At 40.8% G+C, this 21,785-nt stretch overlaps 1 protein-coding gene across 1 annotated transcript in view; it reads right to left on the bottom strand.

Moving 5' to 3' along the window:
• CAP2 (cyclase associated actin cytoskeleton regulatory protein 2) overlaps positions 1 to 21,785 on the bottom strand; it is a 132,675-nt gene that overhangs the window by 33,909 nt on the left and 76,981 nt on the right. The window contains exons 5-7 of the mRNA XM_012753608.2: positions 6,882 to 7,025; positions 6,463 to 6,548; positions 3,336 to 3,441 (exon numbers count right to left, since the gene is read on the bottom strand). Of these exons, the coding sequence (XP_012609062.1) occupies positions 3,336 to 3,441; positions 6,463 to 6,548; positions 6,882 to 7,025 (336 nt within the window). The remainder of the gene's footprint in view (positions 1 to 3,335; positions 3,442 to 6,462; positions 6,549 to 6,881; positions 7,026 to 21,785) is intronic.

Below are 21,785 nucleotides of genomic sequence, written 5' to 3'. Positions count from 1 at the left end.
GTTGCCATAATTTTTCGTGGTGCATGTACGAGTATTGTAATTCACCGTGTCCATTTAGGTGGAGTGCTTTTTTTCAAAACCTCTGAACACCGTGGTGTCCATAAACAGCAGTACCACATCTTCCCGCATTCTGCCTCGATCCTTATCACTTTATATAAATACATAGCTTTTACATAGTTGTGATCCATGGGCAAATAAATAAAAAGATCTTGTTTATTTTTTCTTCCCAGAGGCCATTTGATCAGATAATTCTAATATCCCCTTTCCTCTTCTTTGCAAGAATGCCTGCTTCTGGCTATAATTGTTTATCATTCGTTTTGCTAGTATGTCGACAGACCACAGTAAGGGAGGAGAACTTAGTCTGATTGATGCTATCGATTATGCTTTGGAATCTTTTAAAATAGTTTTTAATAATTTAAAAGAGTAATTTTTAAATTCGAAAATATAATTTTTATATTTTTATATAATATGCTTTTTAACAGCTTTCCCCCCAAAGCTGTAGATGAAGAGGACAAAAATATCAGGAAATAGTTTCCGTGCCTATGTTTTAAAGCTTGTCAAAAGATTTTGTACACATGATGTTATTTCTGAGTCAACATTTTCTTATAATCATTTCCCACTTTTAATGTCTGACCAAAACTTTATCATTTCGCTCCTGGATTCAAGAAGTGAAGGAGGTGATCTCCTTTTACCATTCTGAATAGAATTTTTCCATGGAGTATTATGTACTCAGTAGATAATTTAGCCATCATTATTATTACGGAAATGTGTGCTATGTTTTATGTTTTGTATAACACTTTTTTTTTCCCCGAGATGGAGTCTTGCTCTGCCACCAGGCTGGAGTACAGTGTCATAATCATGGCTCACTGCAGCCTTGAACTCCTGGGCTCAATCGATCCTCCTGCCTCAGCCTCCCTTCCAAGTAGCTGGGACGACAGATGCCACTATGCCCAGCTATGTTTTAAATATTTTGTAGAGATGGGGTCTCACTATCTTGCCCAAGCTGGTTTCAAACTCCTGACCTCAAGTGATCCTTCCATCCCAGCCTTCCAGAGTGCTGGGATTATAGGCTACGAGCCACCATGCCTGGCCAACACTTATGTTCTAGAACATATTTTTCAATGTAAGATGTGATGTGTTAGTGGGTCATAAAATCTACTTATTGGGTCTCAGCCAGAATTTTATAAAAATGATGCAAGATAAAAAGAAAATATCACAGTGCATTGTGCATAGTAAGAGAAAGTATTGTTTTGTGAAACTTGGTTTAGTACTACAGATGTAGGGTATGTGTGCCTGTGTGGGTGAAATGTATTTCTTTCTATTGTCTTAAAAAGCTTGAAAGTCATTGTTATAAAGCATATATTTCTACTGAACATAATGAAATAAGTATTCACTTCAGAACAAACAAAAACTACATTTTTTTCTATCATTAATAATCAATTCTCTTTTCTATTCATAAACACAATTACTCAGCTTTGTACATTGCATCGAAGGTCTTCAAACCATTTATAAGTAATTTTCTATTCATTTTGCATGGGCACCATTAGAGAACTAATAAGCTAGCATTTGTTGACATTATTTTCCACAAATGGATTCTTATTCCTCTTATATTTATCTATCATGAATAATAATAGATCCAAGGACTCTTGATTTTCATTTTATTATTCTCTAAAGGTGACCTATCTCCACGGCAAATATATGATAATTCTCCTCTATGACACATTGATGTATAACAAAACAGTGTCTCATTGGAAATGAATGAAAAATAATTCTGATTAGTCTACATAAACACCCACCCATATCCATACACACCCTTCATTATTAAAACCCTTCACATGGGTATGAACTCTCTTCTCAAAAGTCATACTGTTATGGGCAGATGACAAATAATCAACTTAGCTGTATCATGCACTGTGCATTTCAGTGCTGTGGAAAAAACGGGCAAGGTAGAAAATAAAAAGAAACATCCACCTTGAGAGGCCAATGTTAACATTTGTACAAGCGTTGGGGGACAGATGGACAAGTCCCACATTCCCTTGAAAAAACCCAAAGTCTGCCTTAGCATTAAGCCTACTGTACTGACACCAACATCCAGGACCGAGGGTGGTTTGGGTGCTGGATGGGCTACAGCTATCGGGACAGTGGGAGTTCTGCCTTAGAACAGAATTCATAAATATGCCACTTCATGAGAGGTAATATTCATCTCTGATGGAAAGGAGTTTCCGTGGGAAGCGAGTGCAGAGACCCAACTGGGCAAGGAAGACTCTGAGAGTCCCCTCACTCAGGATTTAGTTCAAACCACTTAGTGAGGACGTACTCAGCACCAGGCACTATGCTAGGAGCTGAGTGACAGAGACGAGTTTCCAATCAAGTGGGAGAGCCCCCAAAGCACACAGAGAATTACAATTCTGTATGCTAAGGGCTACGGCTGAGGGGTACTCAAGATACAAAGCAGGCATAGAGGAGAAGCCACCCAACCCAGATGGGGGAATGAGGGACATCAGCGGAAGTTTCTTCCAGAGGCGATGTTTGAGCAGAGTCGTGGAGAAGAGGCAGGGGTGTCCCCCTGGGGAACTCGTTCTCCAGCATGGTGTCTGTTCAGGACATTGCAATAAAGGTTAAACAACGTGAGTTTGGCAAATTTTAAAACAACATCGATTTCGTTGGGTTCAATCTAAGCAACGCATGAGTTCAGGAGACCACAGGTAGCCGGGGACTGCCAGGACTCACAGGGAGAGGTGGGAAGATGAGAGAAAGCTGAATGAATGAAGCCGCGACGGTCAGATGCACATGTCACGTGGGCATTAAAGTGGGAACAGATGCAGGCTGGGATTCTATCCTGCTACTCAGATACCACTCATAGTACTAGGATTGCCTGGGTATTCAAAAATATTATTCAATACACTTTAGCCCATCAAAAGAGAAATTAAGAACATTTAAAAAGACATTTCATTCATAATTCCATCTCCTTCAAATTACACCTTTTTCAAGCCTTCCCCCCCCTTCAATTCCTCTCACGCCATTTCTTAACATATACGCCACCTTAGTACTCATAAACTTTTTTGTTTGACTTTTATCACTCGGCGCTAATTGGTAAATTGTTTTCATGGCTATGGAGGGTTTCATTGCGTTCTTACCACAGGCAACCGTTCTCTCTCTGTACGTCACGTAGGCAGTTCCCAGATTTTCCTGTGACAACTGACATTTCCATAGACAGTTTCTACATGTACATTTTCCCTTCTGCATTCCTTGAGGTGACGTCTCAGGCTTGAGATGACTAGGCCACAGGGTATAAGTATTTTTACGGCCTCTTGCTGCCCAGGCCTGGTACTTACAGTTTTGCTCCAAGTAAGGCCGGTGGTGTGGTGCTCCTTGATGTACGCTTGAAGCTCACTCCAAATGCTCAGGTACGACTTCACCCAATCCACGTGGCGTAAATCACTTTGTTATAAAAGAGAGTGGAAGAGAGAGGAGTTAGGATCTCAAACAAAATTTAAAAGAGATTGGGGTACCGGGGTGGGGTGGGGTGGGTGCACATGCTTATCCAGTTGACTAGGGCTCCAGATCAGCCTGGAGTAATTGTCCTTCTATCCCGGTCACGGTGAACAGATTCGGAATAGAGCCCCGAAGGGCAGGTGGCCGAGTGCCCTGAGCTCCCGGTGTGGACAGAGAGACCACAGAGAGGGGACCCTCATGTGAGGCGAACGTGGAGGGGAGCCCATTTCTTTCCGTGCTGCTCTAATGCGAAATGAGAAGCAATATGCTTCTCAGGAATGATAAATGGCATTAAAAAGAAAGAGAAAAAAAAAAGTAATTTGGTTCATTTAAAAATAATTTGGTTGAATTATTTGGTTAAAAGAGTAACCGAAGTGGAGAATTTTAGTCATTATGACTGACAAGGAAGTCGTTATTGTAAAAAAAGTTGATTTCTTACGCAAGGGTCGTGCCCCTAACGTCAGTAAATGAGACATTTACTGAAATTCCCTTAATTTGATACTATTAACAACAATGCAAGCTAGGCAAGTCATAACCAGTTTTCTAAGTCTCTATTTTATTGAACAAAGAGCTAGTAAAATGCTTACCTTTTATAACAGGTTTACAAGATCGAGAGAACTGTTAGAAACATTCAACTTACGACAGGTAAAAATAGTTGCGTTTCCTTTGGTAACTTTTATCTATAATATTTGTTCCCCATTTTGAATGAAGTAGTGGTAAATGAGACAATGATGACATTTGAGTTAACAAAAATTTAATTATGTTCCTGGGCCATTAACCTGAAGATAATCACTGAAGGAAATCTCTATTATTAAAGCTCTTGCCAATAACGACTTGTCTCTAGACTTACTTTGTTTTGTTTTCCTTGAAAAGCTCCAAGTACCCCCGGCATGTTAGAATCCCATTGTATTAAGCCCTGCCTTTTAGGAGAAGTGAAATAGGGAACTGAAGTCATAATTATTCATTCCTCAAACAGGAAAAAGATGAATGTGATTTTGTTCTATATTTTTAGATTTACTGATTGTATTAATCAACTCTATGAAAAATCTCATTTTCACTTTGTGTCACGTTCATGGTCAAACCCCAAAAGCCCTTTAAGTGTAGCTCCATTGGTCTCTCTGGTTAGTTTCCTTAGCCTATAGGGTCTTGTGAAGGTCTTAGTACAATGTTTTACACATAGAAAGCAGCATATATCACAGCTATTATTAATATTAGAACATGCAAATTACTTCAATATAAATGTACATATATATTTATATATATGGTCATTTAATACACATATATGTATACATGGCTAGGTACACCCAACACACACATTTGTCTGTAGACATTATAGAAATATCATGTTGCCCATTCAATATACATTCTATTAAAAAATGTAACAGTAGATGAAGTCCAACTCTGTATAGGAAAATTCATTTTTTCTTTTAACCATTGTAGTTATTATTTTGACTTGAAGAAAGTTCCAGCAAAACTTGTAGTAAGGAATAACAGTATGGTGCCTTGTTACCTGAAGTCAGTCTTTAGGAGGTAATAAAGTGAGCAGAATCCAAATGTACATCAAGGTCTGCAAACTCATCCTCGATTTTCCCTTACCCTGGAAGGAGCTATGATGGGGCAAGGCAGGTTTTAATGATTTTGACTCAGAGATGCCACACCTCTTTAAAGCCCAAATAACTGACTTGCTCTATTCATATATTGAAAAAGAGCCAACAAGCAGTCAAGTCAGTGGTAGGGGTTGCACAGACATGAAGAGTCCTCTGCTCACAGCACTTCTATTTAAAGACAGGGAAGTCTGCCTTTCAACTGCCCATCTGCCAGGCGGGCAGCAGTGAGTTGCAAATGACTACAGCACTGAGAAGGCACTGCAGGCTTGGGTCCACCCATGAACAGGTGGTGCGTGGTGTGCATATTCTGCTTTTGTCAGGTGACCAGCCCTAGAAGCTCAAGGGTGACTTGGGACCCGTCTGACTGCTCCTAGCAGTGAAATGAATGATTTTGCTCCCCTAGCTTCGTCTATGGTCTTCAGGAGATCCACAGAACTTAACTGAGTTGTTCTCGGTACTATCGAAAGTACATTTCCTACTTAAATAGCTGACATCAAGGGGCAAATTCTGGACTCTCTTTGTATGTGTACAAAAATGTGAAAATGTGGTTTCCTTTCTTTCTTTTTTTTGAGACTGAGTCTTGCTCTGGCGCCTGGGTTACAGTGCAGTGGAGTCATCATAGCTCACTGCAACCTCAAAATCCCAGGCTTAAGTAATCCTCCTGCCTCGGCCTCCCAAGTAGCTACGGATACAGACACGTGCCAGCATGCCCACCTAATTTTTTTTTTTTGCTTTTTGTAGGGACAGGGTCTCGCTATGTTGTTCAGGCTGGTCTCGAACTCCTAGCCTCAAGCAATCCTCCCACCTCAGGCTCCCAAAGGGCTAGGATTGTAGGCAAGAGCCACTGCGCCAGCCTGGCTGCTATTCTTATAGATGTCTCACTGTCTACTCCCACCGTATTTCATCTTAACTCAATCTCTGGTTTCCCCCTCAGTGGGCTGGTTTATTGTCTCATTTCATTTCTGCTCTTGATTTATACTTCATTTCCTGATTCCTCCTTTCTTCTATCTGCTGACCCATCAACTCTACTTTGATTGATGTAAAAGTTCTGTAACCACATAGCGCTGGTCCATCACAAAGCTCTCCTGTTATTGTGGGAATGCATGATGGAGTGACATGCATGCTTTTGGGGCAGTTTATTCATTACAAGAAAACTAAGGCAGACTTTCTAAAATACACACATTATGTGGATAATTGATTCCACTTTCCACTTGGCGTTCCCTGCAAAGATGGGATTTTCCTTTAAAGATTCTAGTACATTAGCGAAGAGCCTTGCAAAGGAATCAGCAATTAACTACATTGAGTTTTAGGAACAAATGTCTAACAATTGAGAACTTGGTCAGTAAAAGAGGGTACGTACCTGTGTTTGTAGTCCTTTAGGACCCTGTTAGTGTAAAAGGTGGCAGCATCATTCATCTCCTTGACATAAGGACCGGGTTTGGGGGACTGAGAAAACAGGACCATCACCCAAGCATAGAAGGAAAAAAAAATAGGATAAGAAAGAAAATGCCTTAAAGAAGAAGAAAAGCAATGGAGGTGAGGACTTGAAAGTGGGAGGCAAATTTTGCTCGTAGAGGTTGGTAAAACACTTTCCAACATCTCAGAACAGAAAGCGTTGAACTTTAAACAGGGTAAGAAAAAGCTGACGCATTCAGCCTGGAAGGAATCTTCCTTCAGTGCATCAGACTATGGATGAAGGGGTGTGAAGGTAGCTAGGAGTTCTCCTAAATGCTCCAAAAATGTGACAAGGTGAAGGGGTGACATTCCGTCTGGACTCACCACAGCTATCCACCCCAGGGCAGGGATGCTTTCGCTGACGGCCGACAGATGATTAAACATGTTACTCCCCCGGTTCCTCTCTCTGAAAGTTTGGATTTCCTGAATCTTTTCCGATATGGGTTTCAGAAGCGTGGCCACTTCGTTCTGTAAGCAAACATTGAGGGCCGTTACTACCGACAGAACAGAAGCATAGCACCTTCATCTCCTAATCAGGCGTCTTCAGAACCTACCATTTGTCCAGGGGTCGTCTAAAAAGAAACATATAATCATCTTTCAGGATGGAATGAATCCTCTTTGTTAGGGTCACATTACATATTTTTATTCTCTGGAGTATGAGAATTGCAGATATTAACATAATTTTCTTACTTTACCATTATGGAAATAATTTAATATTATTAATGCTGTCTTTTGAGACGTGGAAAAACCCAGCAGTATGATACAGACCCTGTTTTAGAGATTCCTGCATGGAACACGGTGAAACTAAGCATGGATCAGTTATATTTTCAAATTGAATACATAGATCACACACTGCAAAAACGCAGGTGTAAAGTTGGGGTGGGGGTTAGTAAAACGATGTCTTCCTATTCCTGGGGGAACATGAAGTGGGAGAGGGTTTTACCTTGGCTTTACCACAATCCCTGTGAAAAAGGGGAAGTCTCTCATTAAGGCTTTTTTCAAGAAAATGTAATGGCTTATAATAATTATGGTGACTTTAGTCTGGTTTGGCGTTCTATGTTGTCGCCAGTCCACTTGGCCTATGACTACTGGTCATGCTCACTTCTGACTAACTCAACAACTTCAAATTGTATGACTTCTCTAGCCATATGAAAAATGGCTTTCACAATTATGTGAGCTGAATCATGAAGTATCCCAGAGACAGCTACTCTGGAATACCGCAGTTGTTTTAAACATCTCTTCGTCCATCGTTTAGCATTTTCTGATGTCTTTAGGTGTTGAAGAGCAGATACAAGGTTGTTTATCCGATTTTTCTTTTGTGCTCCAAAGAAATGTCAAAGGTCCTACACTTCAGCTTTGTGAAAGCTGCTGAGGAGCTTTAAGTAGTATTTTGCTAAATCTTGTTTGCAGGAGGTAAAACGGAAAAGCTCCTTACAGCTCTTTAATTTCTTTAACCAAGACTTCAGAGCAATGGTTCCCAGGCCTGGCTACATATTAGAACTACCTGGAGGGCTTTAAAAACCACTGAGACCTGGGTTCCACTCCCCAGAGATTCTGATTTTACTGGTCTGGAGGTGGCCTGGGTGGGGGTAGAGATTTGGAAAAGCTCTCTGGGTGATTTTAATCACTGCCACAGTGGTGGCTTCACACCCCAAAGGACAGTTGTTTCTGCCAGGGACAACAAACCATTAGAGAAGAAATTTGTGTGCAGCTGCAGTAGCACCCAGACTTTACTTCTCCTTCTAAACCTCTTTATATACCCTCTCCTAAAAGAAATGTTGTATGTATGTTGTATGTATGTATGCTTTGGAGTTAGAATGGTCTCAGTTCAAATCTCAGCTCTGCCATTTACTACCTATGGGGCCTGGAGCAAATTTCTTAATCTGATCCTTGGTTTCTTCATCTATAAATCAGAGATAATAATACCTACAACCTATAGGCTACAGGAGACACTGTATTTAAACCCTGGTACATGGGAGGAACACAATAAGTGGAAGTGATTACAATTATTGCTATGATGCGGTTAGCTCATACCAGAGGTAAAAAAAAAAAAATCTTGTCCCCTGTAATATGGAATAGTCATTTGTTTCAAATAAATGTGTATTTAAGATGAAAGAGGCTCCAAATAAACATCCACATAGGCTAACAGGATTTTGTGATTATAGGAGCCTAAAGTGGGTCACCTAGTTCAGCTTTTTGACAGACCCAATTGAATAGGTCACAATTATTATTTTTAAAAATAACTAAGATAGATTGGGATAGACTAGAAAATATCAGAGGGCATTCACAGATAGTGAATTATGCTCTGTGTGTGTGTGTGTGTGTGCAGTGGGTTGCAAAAGAAAATATATTTCTTATTACGGATCTCAGTCTAAAAGTTTGCGAAACATGGCTCTAATCCAGTTCTCCTATTTTACATATGGGGATACAAGCTCAGGGAAGTTTATTTACTAAGTCAAGGTCATCTAGCAAGGGTATGTTGAGCTGGAGCTAGAAGCTAGGTCTTCTAGGAGGTGCTGAGACAATTCTTTATATTGGGTATTGAGAAAAATACGGTCCGCACTCTACACACAGGTTTCTTTTCTGCCAACAAGACTAGAGAAAGGTATTGTTTATAGATTAAGAGCTCAAGTTCTGGAATGACACTGGTTGGGTTCAAGTCCTTGCTCAACAGTGTACTAAGTTCTGAGACTTTAGACAAATTACCAAACTTGCCCAAGGTTCCATTATCCCATTTGCAAAACAGGGTTGACAATTGTTCCCACTTAACAGGGATGTTCTGAGGAGTACATGAGAGAACATGTCTATGTTTGGTAAAGGGTCAGGTCCATTCTGGGTGCTCGACAGATGGTTGGTGATCTCCAAGGGATCTGCCAGTTAAAGAGTCTGTGACCAAATTCGCTGACCAGCTCTTTCCTATCACTTACATGTGAACACAAGGAGAGCAATTTCCTAACTGAGATATGCAGACAAACAAAGGCACATTTTTGTTTGGGGGAAGCAAAAAGAAATATAGGGAAAGGAAGCAAACTTTTCTCAAAGTTCTCAGTGGATTTTTTAATGATTCCATATTAACGGAGGAGAAAAAAGAGTTTGCTACAGAAGCTAGCCAGTGCTTGTGGAAAACTCATGAACGCTCTTCTGCCTTCTCTCTTTCCTTTCTGATCATTACAAAGCAAGGGCCTTACAGATTTGGTAGGAAGACCCTGAATGCGGGTTGTTACGGGCTGTGTCTGCCACAAAATTCCCATGTGGAAGCCCTAACTCCCAGTACCTCAGAGTGTAACCACAGTTGGAGATGGGGTCTTTAAAGAGGTAATTAAATTAAATTGATGTTACTAGGGTAGGCTTCTACCCAATACGACCGGTGTCTTCAGAACAAGAGGAAATCAGGACACAGATATGCACAGACGGACGGAAGATGATTGAGGACACAGGGAGAACACCGCCATGCACAAGCCAAGGAAAGAGGCCTCAGAAGAAACCAACCCTGCCAACACTTTGATCTTGGACTTCCAGCCTCCAGAATTGTGAGCTAATAAATTGCTGATGTATAAGCCACCCAGTCTGTGGTGCTTTGTTATGGCAGACCTAGAAATCAATACCGGGGTCCAACACCAATTCAGGAAAAGCAAACAAGCACCTTCAACTCCTTTGCCCCCAGACCCTCAACAATAAAACAAACAAAAATCCCTCTAGATACTCCTAGCTCTAAACACACTATTCCATATTTGTTCATTAATAGCTTCCAAAAGTCAGTTTTAAATGCTCTCCTTGGAATTTCACTCTTTAGAAAGCAGACATTTTCCTCTTCAAGGAATTCTTTTCAGTCTAAACTCAACACCTGATCAAAGGCATGGCATTGGTTTCCCCAGAAGGCAGCTGTTTTTTAATTGTGGCAGAACTACTAGACAGCATCCTAAACCCAACTATATGCTAAGCTATAATATTCTTGATGCAACGATATTTTTGAGAAAGGCCAGAATGTCTGAATTGTGGGTGATACCTGGCCCACTGCCCCAAGGGGGGAAAGAACCAGAAACTGTATAATTACCATGTTAGAGAGATTTATTAAGGCCATCTTTGTTTATTTCTAACTCCCCAAGAACAAACTCTGAAGTCTGAGAAGACAGAGTCTCCTGGAAGATATTTTATATTGGTTATCTGATAGAAGCATCGTAAAGATTGAGAAAGTTTTCTTTTGCTTTAGTTTGGCAATTGTGTGAAGAAATGTCATCACTAAAAAAAAGCAGCAATGTTGAGAGAACTAAGCACAACAGCTATGTGCACAACCCTAATAAACAGTGCAGCTTTTATTCTGTGCCAATAGATTTCTCCTGCACTTTAAAGTAATCTTATCTCTGCCAGTTCATCCTGAACTTTCACAGCTGGAATCAAAAATAGAAGGGAACATTACAGTGACGGTGTGATTTCCATCAAGGCTTATTGTGTGGGATGTCAGACGGAAAGCCAGTGGGGGTGCTATTAGGTGGAGGTACTTCCACCTGTTTAAGTATTAGGCATACATCAGGCATAATCAATACAGGCTGATTTGCACTGATGCAATTAAAATTACAAAAGGGCTTTTCACTAAAAGAGGAGATCATTTAAGAGGCGTCCTGGGTTTTTTTTCAATGGAGTGCACTGGTGGTAGCTCCCCGGACATGTCTAGCCTCAAGTATGCTTTGGGATGACTTTAAATCAGCTACTTTTGCTACTTTTACATAGTTGTCAATCAGAATTATTTTTTCTTAATGTTTCACCCAGGTTTCTTTTATTCTGAGAAGTTTCCCTGATAGAAAATAATTTCTCAAAGTAGATGTGAAGGCGAGCTGAACATCTTCCCTGCCCTTCCCCAGACTTTTCTAGAAGGGGCAAATGGCTGCAATGGAGGAGATGCATGAGCAACTTGCGAGTATTCAGCAAACATTTCCAAGGGCTATCTTAGCTGGATGGGGCTGTACTTTGGAGAGTATTTTAGGACTCCCATGTCTTTATGACCCTAGTTTCTGCTTTAAAGTTGAGGAATTGAGCCCCACTATCAGCTTCATCTCAGTTTAGCTCCAGAAGTAATTGAATTGTTTTGCAGAAAGTAAAATGAAAGAGTTTTATCAGCGAGCTTTGTAGAAACTTTACCCAAAAAGGAAAACCAAATTCCCACTCATGCTGTTTTGTAAGAGACGGAACAAACTCTGGGAGTTTGACCTCAAAGATGTGTCATTGAGTCAAACCAAACAGGCCTGTTATTTCTGGAATCCAGGGTTCTCATGTAGTTCTGTATCAGGTAGAAAATGGTTCGATCATCATTACTTCTTTTTAACTCATTTCTTTTTCTGATTATAAAATTAATACATGCTCTTTGTGAAACACTGGCAAATACAGATGGGAAAATGTAAGTAAACAATAAGCATCTGTAAATCTACCACATGGAGAAAGGCACTGCTAAAAGTTGGTCCTCATTTTTCCTTTCCTATAGACATAATTATTGGAGGTATTTTAAAAAATAACAAGAATTAGTTTTTAAATAATGGCTATTCAAACCATAAAGAATGATTCTAAGAGCTGAATTCAAGCAGTTTAGTTAAAACAACCTAGCACAAAAAGTCCCATCAATATATTCCTGGTAAGTACTGTGAGAACTCTCATTTTAGACAGAATGTTTTAGAGATAAATATTACAAATGCATTACTATTACAACTCAAACAGACTTACAGCATTCAAGAAAAAGTTTTTTCAATGTTTGGATCCCACCTGTATTAAAATTCTAAGACAGCTCTTATCAAGCAGTACTTCTAAGCAAACCATACCACCAAATATCAATCATTAGTACTTTTACTTATGTATTTTGTGAGAAGTTTTACCAGTTGATTTCATTTGGATATGTGTGTGTGAGTATAGCACAGAAAACATATGGAAAGATATACATCAAAGTGTTAACATAGATGTTTTATTTAATTTTATTGGCTTATCCATATATTTTAAATCTTCTATGTACATACATTTTTTTTGTAATTAAGGGGAAAGTTTTAAAACATATTAACCAGTTTTGCACCTTCAAAGGTAGAAAAAATTTCACATAGGTGCTGTTAAGTTTGCATATATCAAAAAATATTAAGCCTCCTTTCTATCAGGGATGTAGCTTCAGGAGAAGACATTTGGAAACTGCCAGAATAAATTATTCAGATGAAGAAGAATACATTTTTCTCAAGCAAAGGTTATCAAAATCAGGAACAGTGTTTGCTTCTAAAAATATATTATTTGGGCACATTCTAATAACTGAAGCAATTGTTTTTACCATTTTAAGTCAGAAGCAAATATTTTTTATGAGAAATGTTTATAGGAGCACAATTCACAATTGCAAAGATGTGGAAACAACCCAAATGCCCATAAATCCATGAGTGGAATAATAAAATGTGGTATATGTATACCATGGAGTTCTACTTAGCCACAAAAAAACAATAGTGATCTAGCACCTCTTGTATTATCCTGGATAGAGCTGGAACCCATTCTACTAAGGGAAGTATCCCAGGAATGGAAAAACAAGCACCACATGTACTCACCATCAAATTGGTATTAACTGATCAACACTTAAATGCACATATAGGAATAACATTCATTGGGTGTGGGGCAAATGGGAGAGGGGAGGAGGGGATGGGTATATACATACATAATGGGTGTGATGTGCACCGTCTGGGGGATGGTCACACTTGAAGATCTGACTTGGGTGGGGCAAGGGCAAAATACATAACCTAAACATTTGTACCCCTATAATATGGTGAAAAAAAAAAAGAAATGTTCAACTCAGTTAACGTTTGCTTTGGTGTAATTATATATATTCCCCTAGGCTAGCTAGTTCCCCTTTGTGTTCCGTATACATAAAAATTTTTACTGTCCAGGAACATTTTGGAAATTTCAGAATATGCCTAGCGGAAATATTTTCTAAAACCTTATACATTTAAGACAATTTAAAATGTCTGCAAAACTGTCACAGAAGTCAATCTAAATAACAAAACTTACTAAGCACCCCAAACATACATGATGCCACGACAGTTGCCATTATATTGCATAATGACAAATTCCTTGGGGAATATTTTTATATCTTCATAAGACTTTATAGCTCATATATATACCTTATTTTAGGGTTGCTAGACTCTTTTAAAAATACACTCAAGAATCTTTTTTTGCTCATGTTCTTTATATATTATATTTGTTTATATTCCTTAAAAATCAATCTGCAAGAGTAAAACCTGGTGACTTGATCTTTCAGGAGAATCAACTGCTTTGTTGCATTGTCCTGATACCTCAGAGAGGCACTTTTAACATGCAAAAACTCCTTAAATTTTTACCGTAAATCTTTCAACAAACTTATCTGCACATTTTTAGTGATAGTTTTTTTTTTAAAAAAACAAACTATTTCAAATATACAGAAAAGCACAGAAAATAATATCAGGCTCCTATTTATACAAAATATAATTTAATATGGTATAGGGGCCCAGGATCATTACTCTGATGCCCCTTTACTGACATTTGCTGCAGAACTGCTGGAAATGCAGAGGTCTAGAGTCTGGGACATAGAACTATTGGGTAAGACCTCGAGGGTGGCACTGAAGTTTGACATCAAATTGTTCTATTTTTCTCATAAAGGTGGAAGAGCACACTTGCAGCTGCAAATTGGGCATTTTTAATGTAAAGTCTTTTCTGCAAACCACGGGCTGAAGAGCCTTCTCCGAAGTCATTTCCGTAGTCTTCAGATAGCGATTTGCACTGTTGTCAATATATTTTTTTAACTTGTGAGAATCATTCAAAGCTTTATCTAGGGTTTGGGGGCCATCGATACAATGAACAATAGACATTTCTTTGTCAGTTCACACTGACTATTCTTTGTCTTTGCTGCTGTTCACAGGTGTGAGCCCCATCTCTTATCACGTCTAGATTTTCTGCTGTATTTGGAGAAGTGCTTACTCTAAAACCTACCATTTCTTCATCAGAACAGGAACACAGTTGACATGACACAGGGTCCAGAGTTTTCTCTATGCGCTCAATGCTTGACACTTTTCAGATGGGTAGGTATGTGATATAAAACATAAGTTCAAGGGAAATCTAAATGTTTAACACAGGGACCCACAATAGTTTGTGTCCCTGTCCTCACAATCTCTCATATCCTGAATCTTGATGCAACAGTGGGGGTTGGAAGATGATTAAAAACAAAACCAAACAACAAACCAAAACCCCTTAATATTAACTGCTCCCTCAGGTTGAGATTTATGGTTTTCATTACAATTGTTCTGATAGATACTTTCACGGGTAGTACAAAAAGGCAACAGTCCAGTCAGAGAAAACATATCTTTTCCATTCATGCATTGGTGTGCAGGCTGGCAGATAAACATGGGATACACATGAAGCTCCAGTGTGTCTCCCCTACATAATGGGATTTGACAAAATGGGCTCTTGGAAAATGCTGGGTTCATGGCAGGGGCATGGGATTAGTTGGATTAGTTGGATTATTTATCCAGGAAGGAAGTAGTAGATCAATGATGAGCAACGACAAACAAAGACATACAAACTCACGGCAGAAACAAACCAGAAATTTGAGTGTGTGTGTGGGGAATTAAATGGAAAACCAAAGCTTACCTCTAGTTATCCACAATAAGAATAAGACAATAGAGTAGCTGGCTGAGAAGAATCTCATTTTGCATTTCGTTATTGTTTCAGCTTATTTTATTGGTTCAGCTGAGATGTCGGCTCTTACATTATCTGGGAGGTCCCATCTGTCTTCTGACAGTGATGAATTTTCTAACCACCTGTAATTTTCCTTTATGAGATTCTGCATATTAACACTGAAGAGCAGACCTCACTGTGCTTTACTTAAGCCCAGAGGGACTTCACCAACAATCCCTACAGATAGAAATTGGAGAAAACCCCAGAGACTATTCAAATTTTCCAGCTTTACAAAATCTAAGACAATATACAGTGATCAGAATTAGTTCTTTGAAGTAGCAAAAAAAAAATTCTTCTGAACTGTTATTCATTTTTTATTCTACTAAACAATTTGATGAGCATTGACTATATGTGAAATACCATGCTGATTGGTTTTCACCTGTTGTGTCTAACTTCTAATGATAAATATCAAACTATTAAAGCCACCATTTGAAAGATCCCAGCTCAGTCACTGGGTCATTGCCTTTCCCCTGAATAAGTGGCCCATGGTAGAAAGACCCGCCAGGTCTTTTCTCTGAGATTCATTTATGCAAAACACAGCTGAGATGATGTCAATCTATAGTTCCAGTTTCAAACTCAGGAGATGTAAACAATTTCGACAATCACCCTGTGGGTCTTAAGACTTCCCACAGGGTAGATGAACCGTTATTGTACCAAGCCACTGATACTTAGCTCCAATCATCCTTAATCAGAAATCTGCTTTCTCTTCTAAGATTAGCATAATCTCTCTATGATTCCATTGTTTGTTTTTCTCAAGAGCAGTGCATCCAACAGTGCAGTGGCCCCACTGTTTAAGCTCAACGCAAACCCTGCTTCCTGGTCAACAGCCTTCAGGGGGAACTTTGCATATGGCGGCCTCCTCAGGCGACTCACAATTCACCTCAGAATACTAAACGAGGTATTAAAGAAACCTATTTATTTAACTTTGCTTAACAACATGCTTCTCAAGCTTTCTGTCCACGGAAATTTTAGTTCCTCCCCAGTTTTCTAAGGAACTGGGCATTCTGTGGAACAGACCCAGGGGATGCTGCTAGAAGAGGCCTGTGCGGCGGCTTTGGGGCTTCGAGGAGGCCTTGCCAGGCTGTGCTCTGTGTGTTCACTTGTCCTCCTCCTCTCCAGTTACTCTCACTTATTACCATGGAGACGCGTTCAAGGACATTTCATGAAGGCAAAGCAGTCTCTTCTCTCTCATTTCCAACACACACACACGCTCACACCGAGTGTGGCTGTTTCCAGGAGCCGTAATGCTCTCTGGGCGCAGCCTCCCCCCTCCCCCACACCCCTCCCTCCCTCAGCCCCCGCACCAGGATCCCATCCTGTGTTGTGGGCTTTGCTGACAGCCATCCGTGGGCTGGCTCTGCCCCCATTTCTAACCTCTCCCACCACTGGAGTCACAGTCTCTTTCCTCTCCTTTCTCCTCATTTTCTTGGTTTGTGAGCTGGGATGCTTATTCATGAGCGATTTTTGGCTACTTCCAAGTCGAGAGCAGTCCCACAGCCTTTCCTGACTTAAGGCTCCCTTACGCCATAGATCACGTGGACTCCAAGTCTTGTCAGGGCTTGTACACTGCTGAGCCTGGCTTTTGACATTGACCCCAAAGGGACAGTGTGGCTAACGGTACGTGGGAATCCAGCATAAAACGTGGTGTACAACCAGAACTCCTTTCTATGAGGCATAGGCAGGAAGACCATTCTTTGATTTTTGACTCGGTTATTAGATTTGTATCCTGAATGAAATGGAGCTCACCTAGAGTGTCATTCAGCAGAGGAATGACATCATGTGGCTTTTCTTTCCTGAGGCTCGCTCTGGCTGCTTGCTGTACTGAGAGCAGATTGTCTGGGGATAAGTGCAGAACTAGGGAGACCCCATCTGAGACAACTGCAATAACTCAGATGAGAGATGGAGGTCGCTGGGGCCACAGAGAACGTGGAGGAGATCGTGAGAAGTAAATTCTAGATTGGATACAGGGTATCATAGCAAACAGGGAGTCAGGAATGATCTTTTGCTTTTGGGCTTGAGTAACTAGAAGGATGGAGTTGCCATCAACTTAGCAGGGACACAGCAGAAGGAGCAGGTATTAGCAGAAAGACCAGGAGCTCCAACTTAGCCACTCTTAACCAGGCTTTCCCAGGGGCCACGATTCACGAATATCAGGTGCAGTGAAGCTGCTGATGTCCTTGTTTTTTCTCTCCCTCAGCTCAGTCCCTTTCTGGTCCCCACTTTTTAGCTTGCCTTTGCTTGAGAGCATCTTCTCACATCTTCAATACAGTACACACAATGCATGGACGTGCTCTATATTCCCGCATTCGGTATAATTCAGTTCCAATTTGGCACAACAGAACATATACATGCTCTGTTCCACACCTATAAGGATGGTGCTTCTGGCCCTCAACGGGCCAGGGTGAGCTCTGTGCTGTTTCTCCCCTGGGGAAGGCTCGTGCTGAGTCATCCACCCTGGCCAGCAGCAAGAGTTTGTGAGACAGCCAGCCCGGATTATGGGTTCAGCCTGGGGTTGGCGGTAAAATTATTTTTGTTAATTTCCCAGGTCCATTACTCATTATATCCTGAAACTAGCTGGCCCATAGAGAGATTAAACCTTTAGACGTGGCTTCATTTGTACCATATTTTGCCTAATTGAGGTAATGGATAGAGGTGCAGTATTTAAGGCAGTTGATTTGGGTTAAACCCAATCATGTTATGTGAGTGAATGCTGGTGGTCTAGCTTGCATTTGCATCCTAAACGGTTTATCCCACAGTGCTTGTCATGTAGCAGGTGAATGAATACACAAATGAATGTTGAAGTGATCAACAGCAATGAAGCTTGTGAGAAATCAGAGGCAATCTGGGTAGCAGAAACAGAACGTGCCAATCTAAACATGGCAATAGTTTATTTTGACTCATGTACATTTTGATTCATAAATGAACAAAACAATATGATATATATATATATATATATATATATATATATATATATATATATTTTTTTTTTCAGACAGAGTCTTGCTTTGATGCCCAGGCTAGAGTGAGTGCTGTGGTGTCAGCCTAGCTCACAGCAACCTCAAACTGCTGGGCTCAAGCGATCCTGCTGCCTCAGCCTCCAGAGTAGCTGGGACTACAGGCATGTGCCACCATGTCCGGCTAATTTTTTCTATATATATTAGTTGGCCAATTAATTTCTTTCTATTTATAGTAGAGAAGGGGTCTTGCTCTTGCTCAGGCTGGTTTCTAACTCCTGACCTTGAGCGATCCGCCCGCCTCGGCCTTCCAGAGTGCCAGGATTACAGGCGTGAGCCACCGCACCTGGCCACAATATGATATTTTATGTTCTCCTCCTCTGTCTTCTTTTTTCCTGCCTGAGATCCACTAACCATGATTCATCATCTTTTCTTGTTCCTTTTATCTGTTCCAATATTTATTGAGCACCTACTACGTGCCAGGCATAGTCTAGGAACTTGGAACACATGAGTGAGAAAGGTCTCCCCTATGGGGTTTACAAGCAGTAAACAGACAGTGAACAAGAGATGTATTAAATATGTCATGCTATGAAAACGAGGAGTGGGGCAGGACAAAGGGAGATCAGGAGTGCTGGGGAGTTTTTATTAATGTAATGCAAAAGGGCTTATGCGAGAATATTTGGCCTACTAAAACATCTGAACATTTGGTTGATGCTGTTTGATCCAGCCAGCCAGTCACATGCTAGCAGCTGATTAGAATGGAACATCCAACAGCAATGAGGAGAAATTAGGAAGTGGAAGGGGATAAAAGCTGCTTTTTCCCCTCAAATGGCTGCCCTGAATTCAGCCAGGCATAGGCTAAAGTTCACTTTCAATTCCAGACACTCTGGATGTCAGCATACGGTACAGGACAACGTGCTTGCTGCTGACTGGCAGCACAGAATAAAATCCGCCAGCTGCAGTTCCAAATACCTGCTTGATCCTCTGGTGTCCTACCGGTCTTGTTTTTCTCTTTTAGTTACCTTTCCTCAGCTCTGGGTCCTGCTGACTTCCAGCCCATAGAGTTACTTTATTAAATATACTCAGAGTCTTGATTTTTTCGGTGACCCCCAAATACAAACTTAAAACACCAATACATGCACCCTACAACTGGTGAACATCCACAAGAAGTTGCTAAATTTATAGGGAAAAAAATCTATAACCATTTCCCATCACTGGTTTTAGAAGATGTCTCTGAATTTCTGAGATGTACCTCTCCGGCATCACTATTAGTGCAGCAAAGTACAAAATACAATTCCTGCAAAGGAAAGGCCAATAAGGTCAAACCCTTTCCTTCCTTCTGGCACACTAAGTGCTCCTTCCAGAATAAACACAGGGACAGGTTGGGGCCAACTGTAGCTGAGCTGGGGCTGCCATGGGATTAGTTTGGTCCTCACCAGCAGACCGTGGTAGGAAGCCCACAAAAATCTGCAAGAATCCTTTGGGATGAGCATTATCTGAAGATCAGTTTGGAGGGAGGGAGGAAATGAATATTTATTGTTGCCTACTATAAATCAGGCACTGTACTTTGTGTTCTATATATTATCTAAACATCACAAAACCTTGGAAAAGTTGGCATGATTATTCCTGTTTTATGAATGGGGGAATAAAGTTGAGAAATCCTTACTAATTTGCTTAAGATCATCTGGCTAGAACTGGGATTTGAATCCAGGTATGTCTGACTCCCCAAATTTTTACTCTTGGGTGTGTTGGAAAAAAGCATTGGCTTTGGAATAGGAAATATCTGAATTTAAACCATATCTTTCACACTAGTCTGAGCCCCAATATTCTCCTACGAAATGAGTAATGCTCACCTGTAGAGTTCTGATGATGATTACATAAGATAGTACGTGCGTAATATCTGACACACAGCACAGGCCTAACAATGGTAGCTGCAATTATCATTGAAATTATTCAAGCAATTTTACTGATCTCAGATAGTGAATAAAAGATATGTCATTGATAGTTGGACAAAATGGAATTATTGCTCAGTTAAACACTGTAGTTGATGAACCGAGAGCACAGTGCCCACGTTGTGCAGTCAGAAGGATGTGCTTACAAGGCAGGCCCTCTTGAATGGGGTGGAAACTTAGGTCATCTCTTTTTGAGAATCTCAGGCAATTTACTTACATGCCTCTGGAACATACTGGATCAAGTGGAGCACAGTTGGGGCCCCCTGACAATCTCTGGAGCGCTGGGGGGACAGTCCTTGGGAAAGGTTGCTCAAACTCAATGCAAGGATGTTAGGAGAACCCCAGGACCAGGAAGTCACCTTTCTGGGGTATGAAGTCAATGCCACTGAGTTTCTGGCGCAAGGCAGAAGGGGATCAAAGAGGAACCGATTTCTTTTAGTAGCACTTGTCCTTCCATTCTCCGGGTAAGGCCAATGGATCAGAGTGTCATATAGTTATGGCAAGCGGGACTGTCTTTTAGTGAAACTGAGAACCAGAGACCAAAATAGCTTGCTTCAAGAAGCTATATCACTGAGAGGACTGGGAGGGGGTTTTCAAGCTCCCTTGGAAATACCCCGTGGAGCTATGGGCACAGCCTGGAGAGTCACTTGCGTGGGAAGCAGACATGTGGGCAGAAGGGCTGAGCTTGTGGTTGACATTCAGCTGACGGGCAGCAGGGCAGCTAGACCAGCTGTTAGGGCACTGCAGTACTCTGTAGTGGCTGGTAAACTCCCACTTTCTAATCCCACTGGGGACTCCTTGCTGTGCTAGCTGCCTCGGTCCCTCTTCCAGGACCTGTGAAGGTCCCCCACAGCCCAGCAACCCAAGGGTAAAGCCTGGCCTAGCAGGAGGCCTCCAGGATCCTGCTCCAACCTAAAACTCATGGCAGGACCTCTGCTCACAAGGAGTGCTGTCCATATGGCAGGGGCATCTAGCTTTGTTTCTTTTTTTTTTTTTTTGAGATAGGGTCTCACTCTGTCACCCAGGCTAGAGTGCAATGGCATCCTCACAGCTCACTGCAACCTCAAACGCCTGGGCTTAAGTGATCCTCCTGCCTCGGCCTCCCAGAGTGCTAGTTTTACAGATGTGAGCCACTGCACCCACTGCTGGCTTTGTAATTTATACCCTGTCAAGCATTTTAAAATTGCTGGCATTTTATAATCCTCCTATTGATAGCCTGAAATTCACAGATAATATAAGCTATATAAACACATAATTAAAAAAATCAATATGGTGCCTAATTGTAAAATAAAGGAGAAATAAAAGGAAAGTAACTTCAATATGTAAATGTTTGGCCACAACTAGGAAGACATGAAATAGTTTCAAACGTGCAACTGTACATAGAATCATGGGTAAAGAGATAGCTATAGATGAAAACTGATATGGGTGAGTGTGTTAGCCTGTCAAATATAAAAAGTCTTTGGGAGATATTTGGAGATAAGATTTTCTGAAATGGCAAACAATGTTTGGTAAAGTTCAGGACAAGATAAAGTGTCGTTTTCCCTTAATTGGCACTGTAGTTGCATTCCAGAGTAACTCAGGATGTATTAAAACTGTACAAAATT

Source organism: Microcebus murinus, chromosome 15 (assembly GCF_040939455.1).
Source record: "Microcebus murinus isolate Inina chromosome 15, M.murinus_Inina_mat1.0, whole genome shotgun sequence".
Taxonomy (NCBI): Eukaryota; Metazoa; Chordata; class Mammalia; order Primates; family Cheirogaleidae; genus Microcebus; species Microcebus murinus.
The sequence above is the reverse complement of the archived record's forward strand: the minus strand, read 5'-3'. Positions and strand labels throughout refer to the sequence as shown.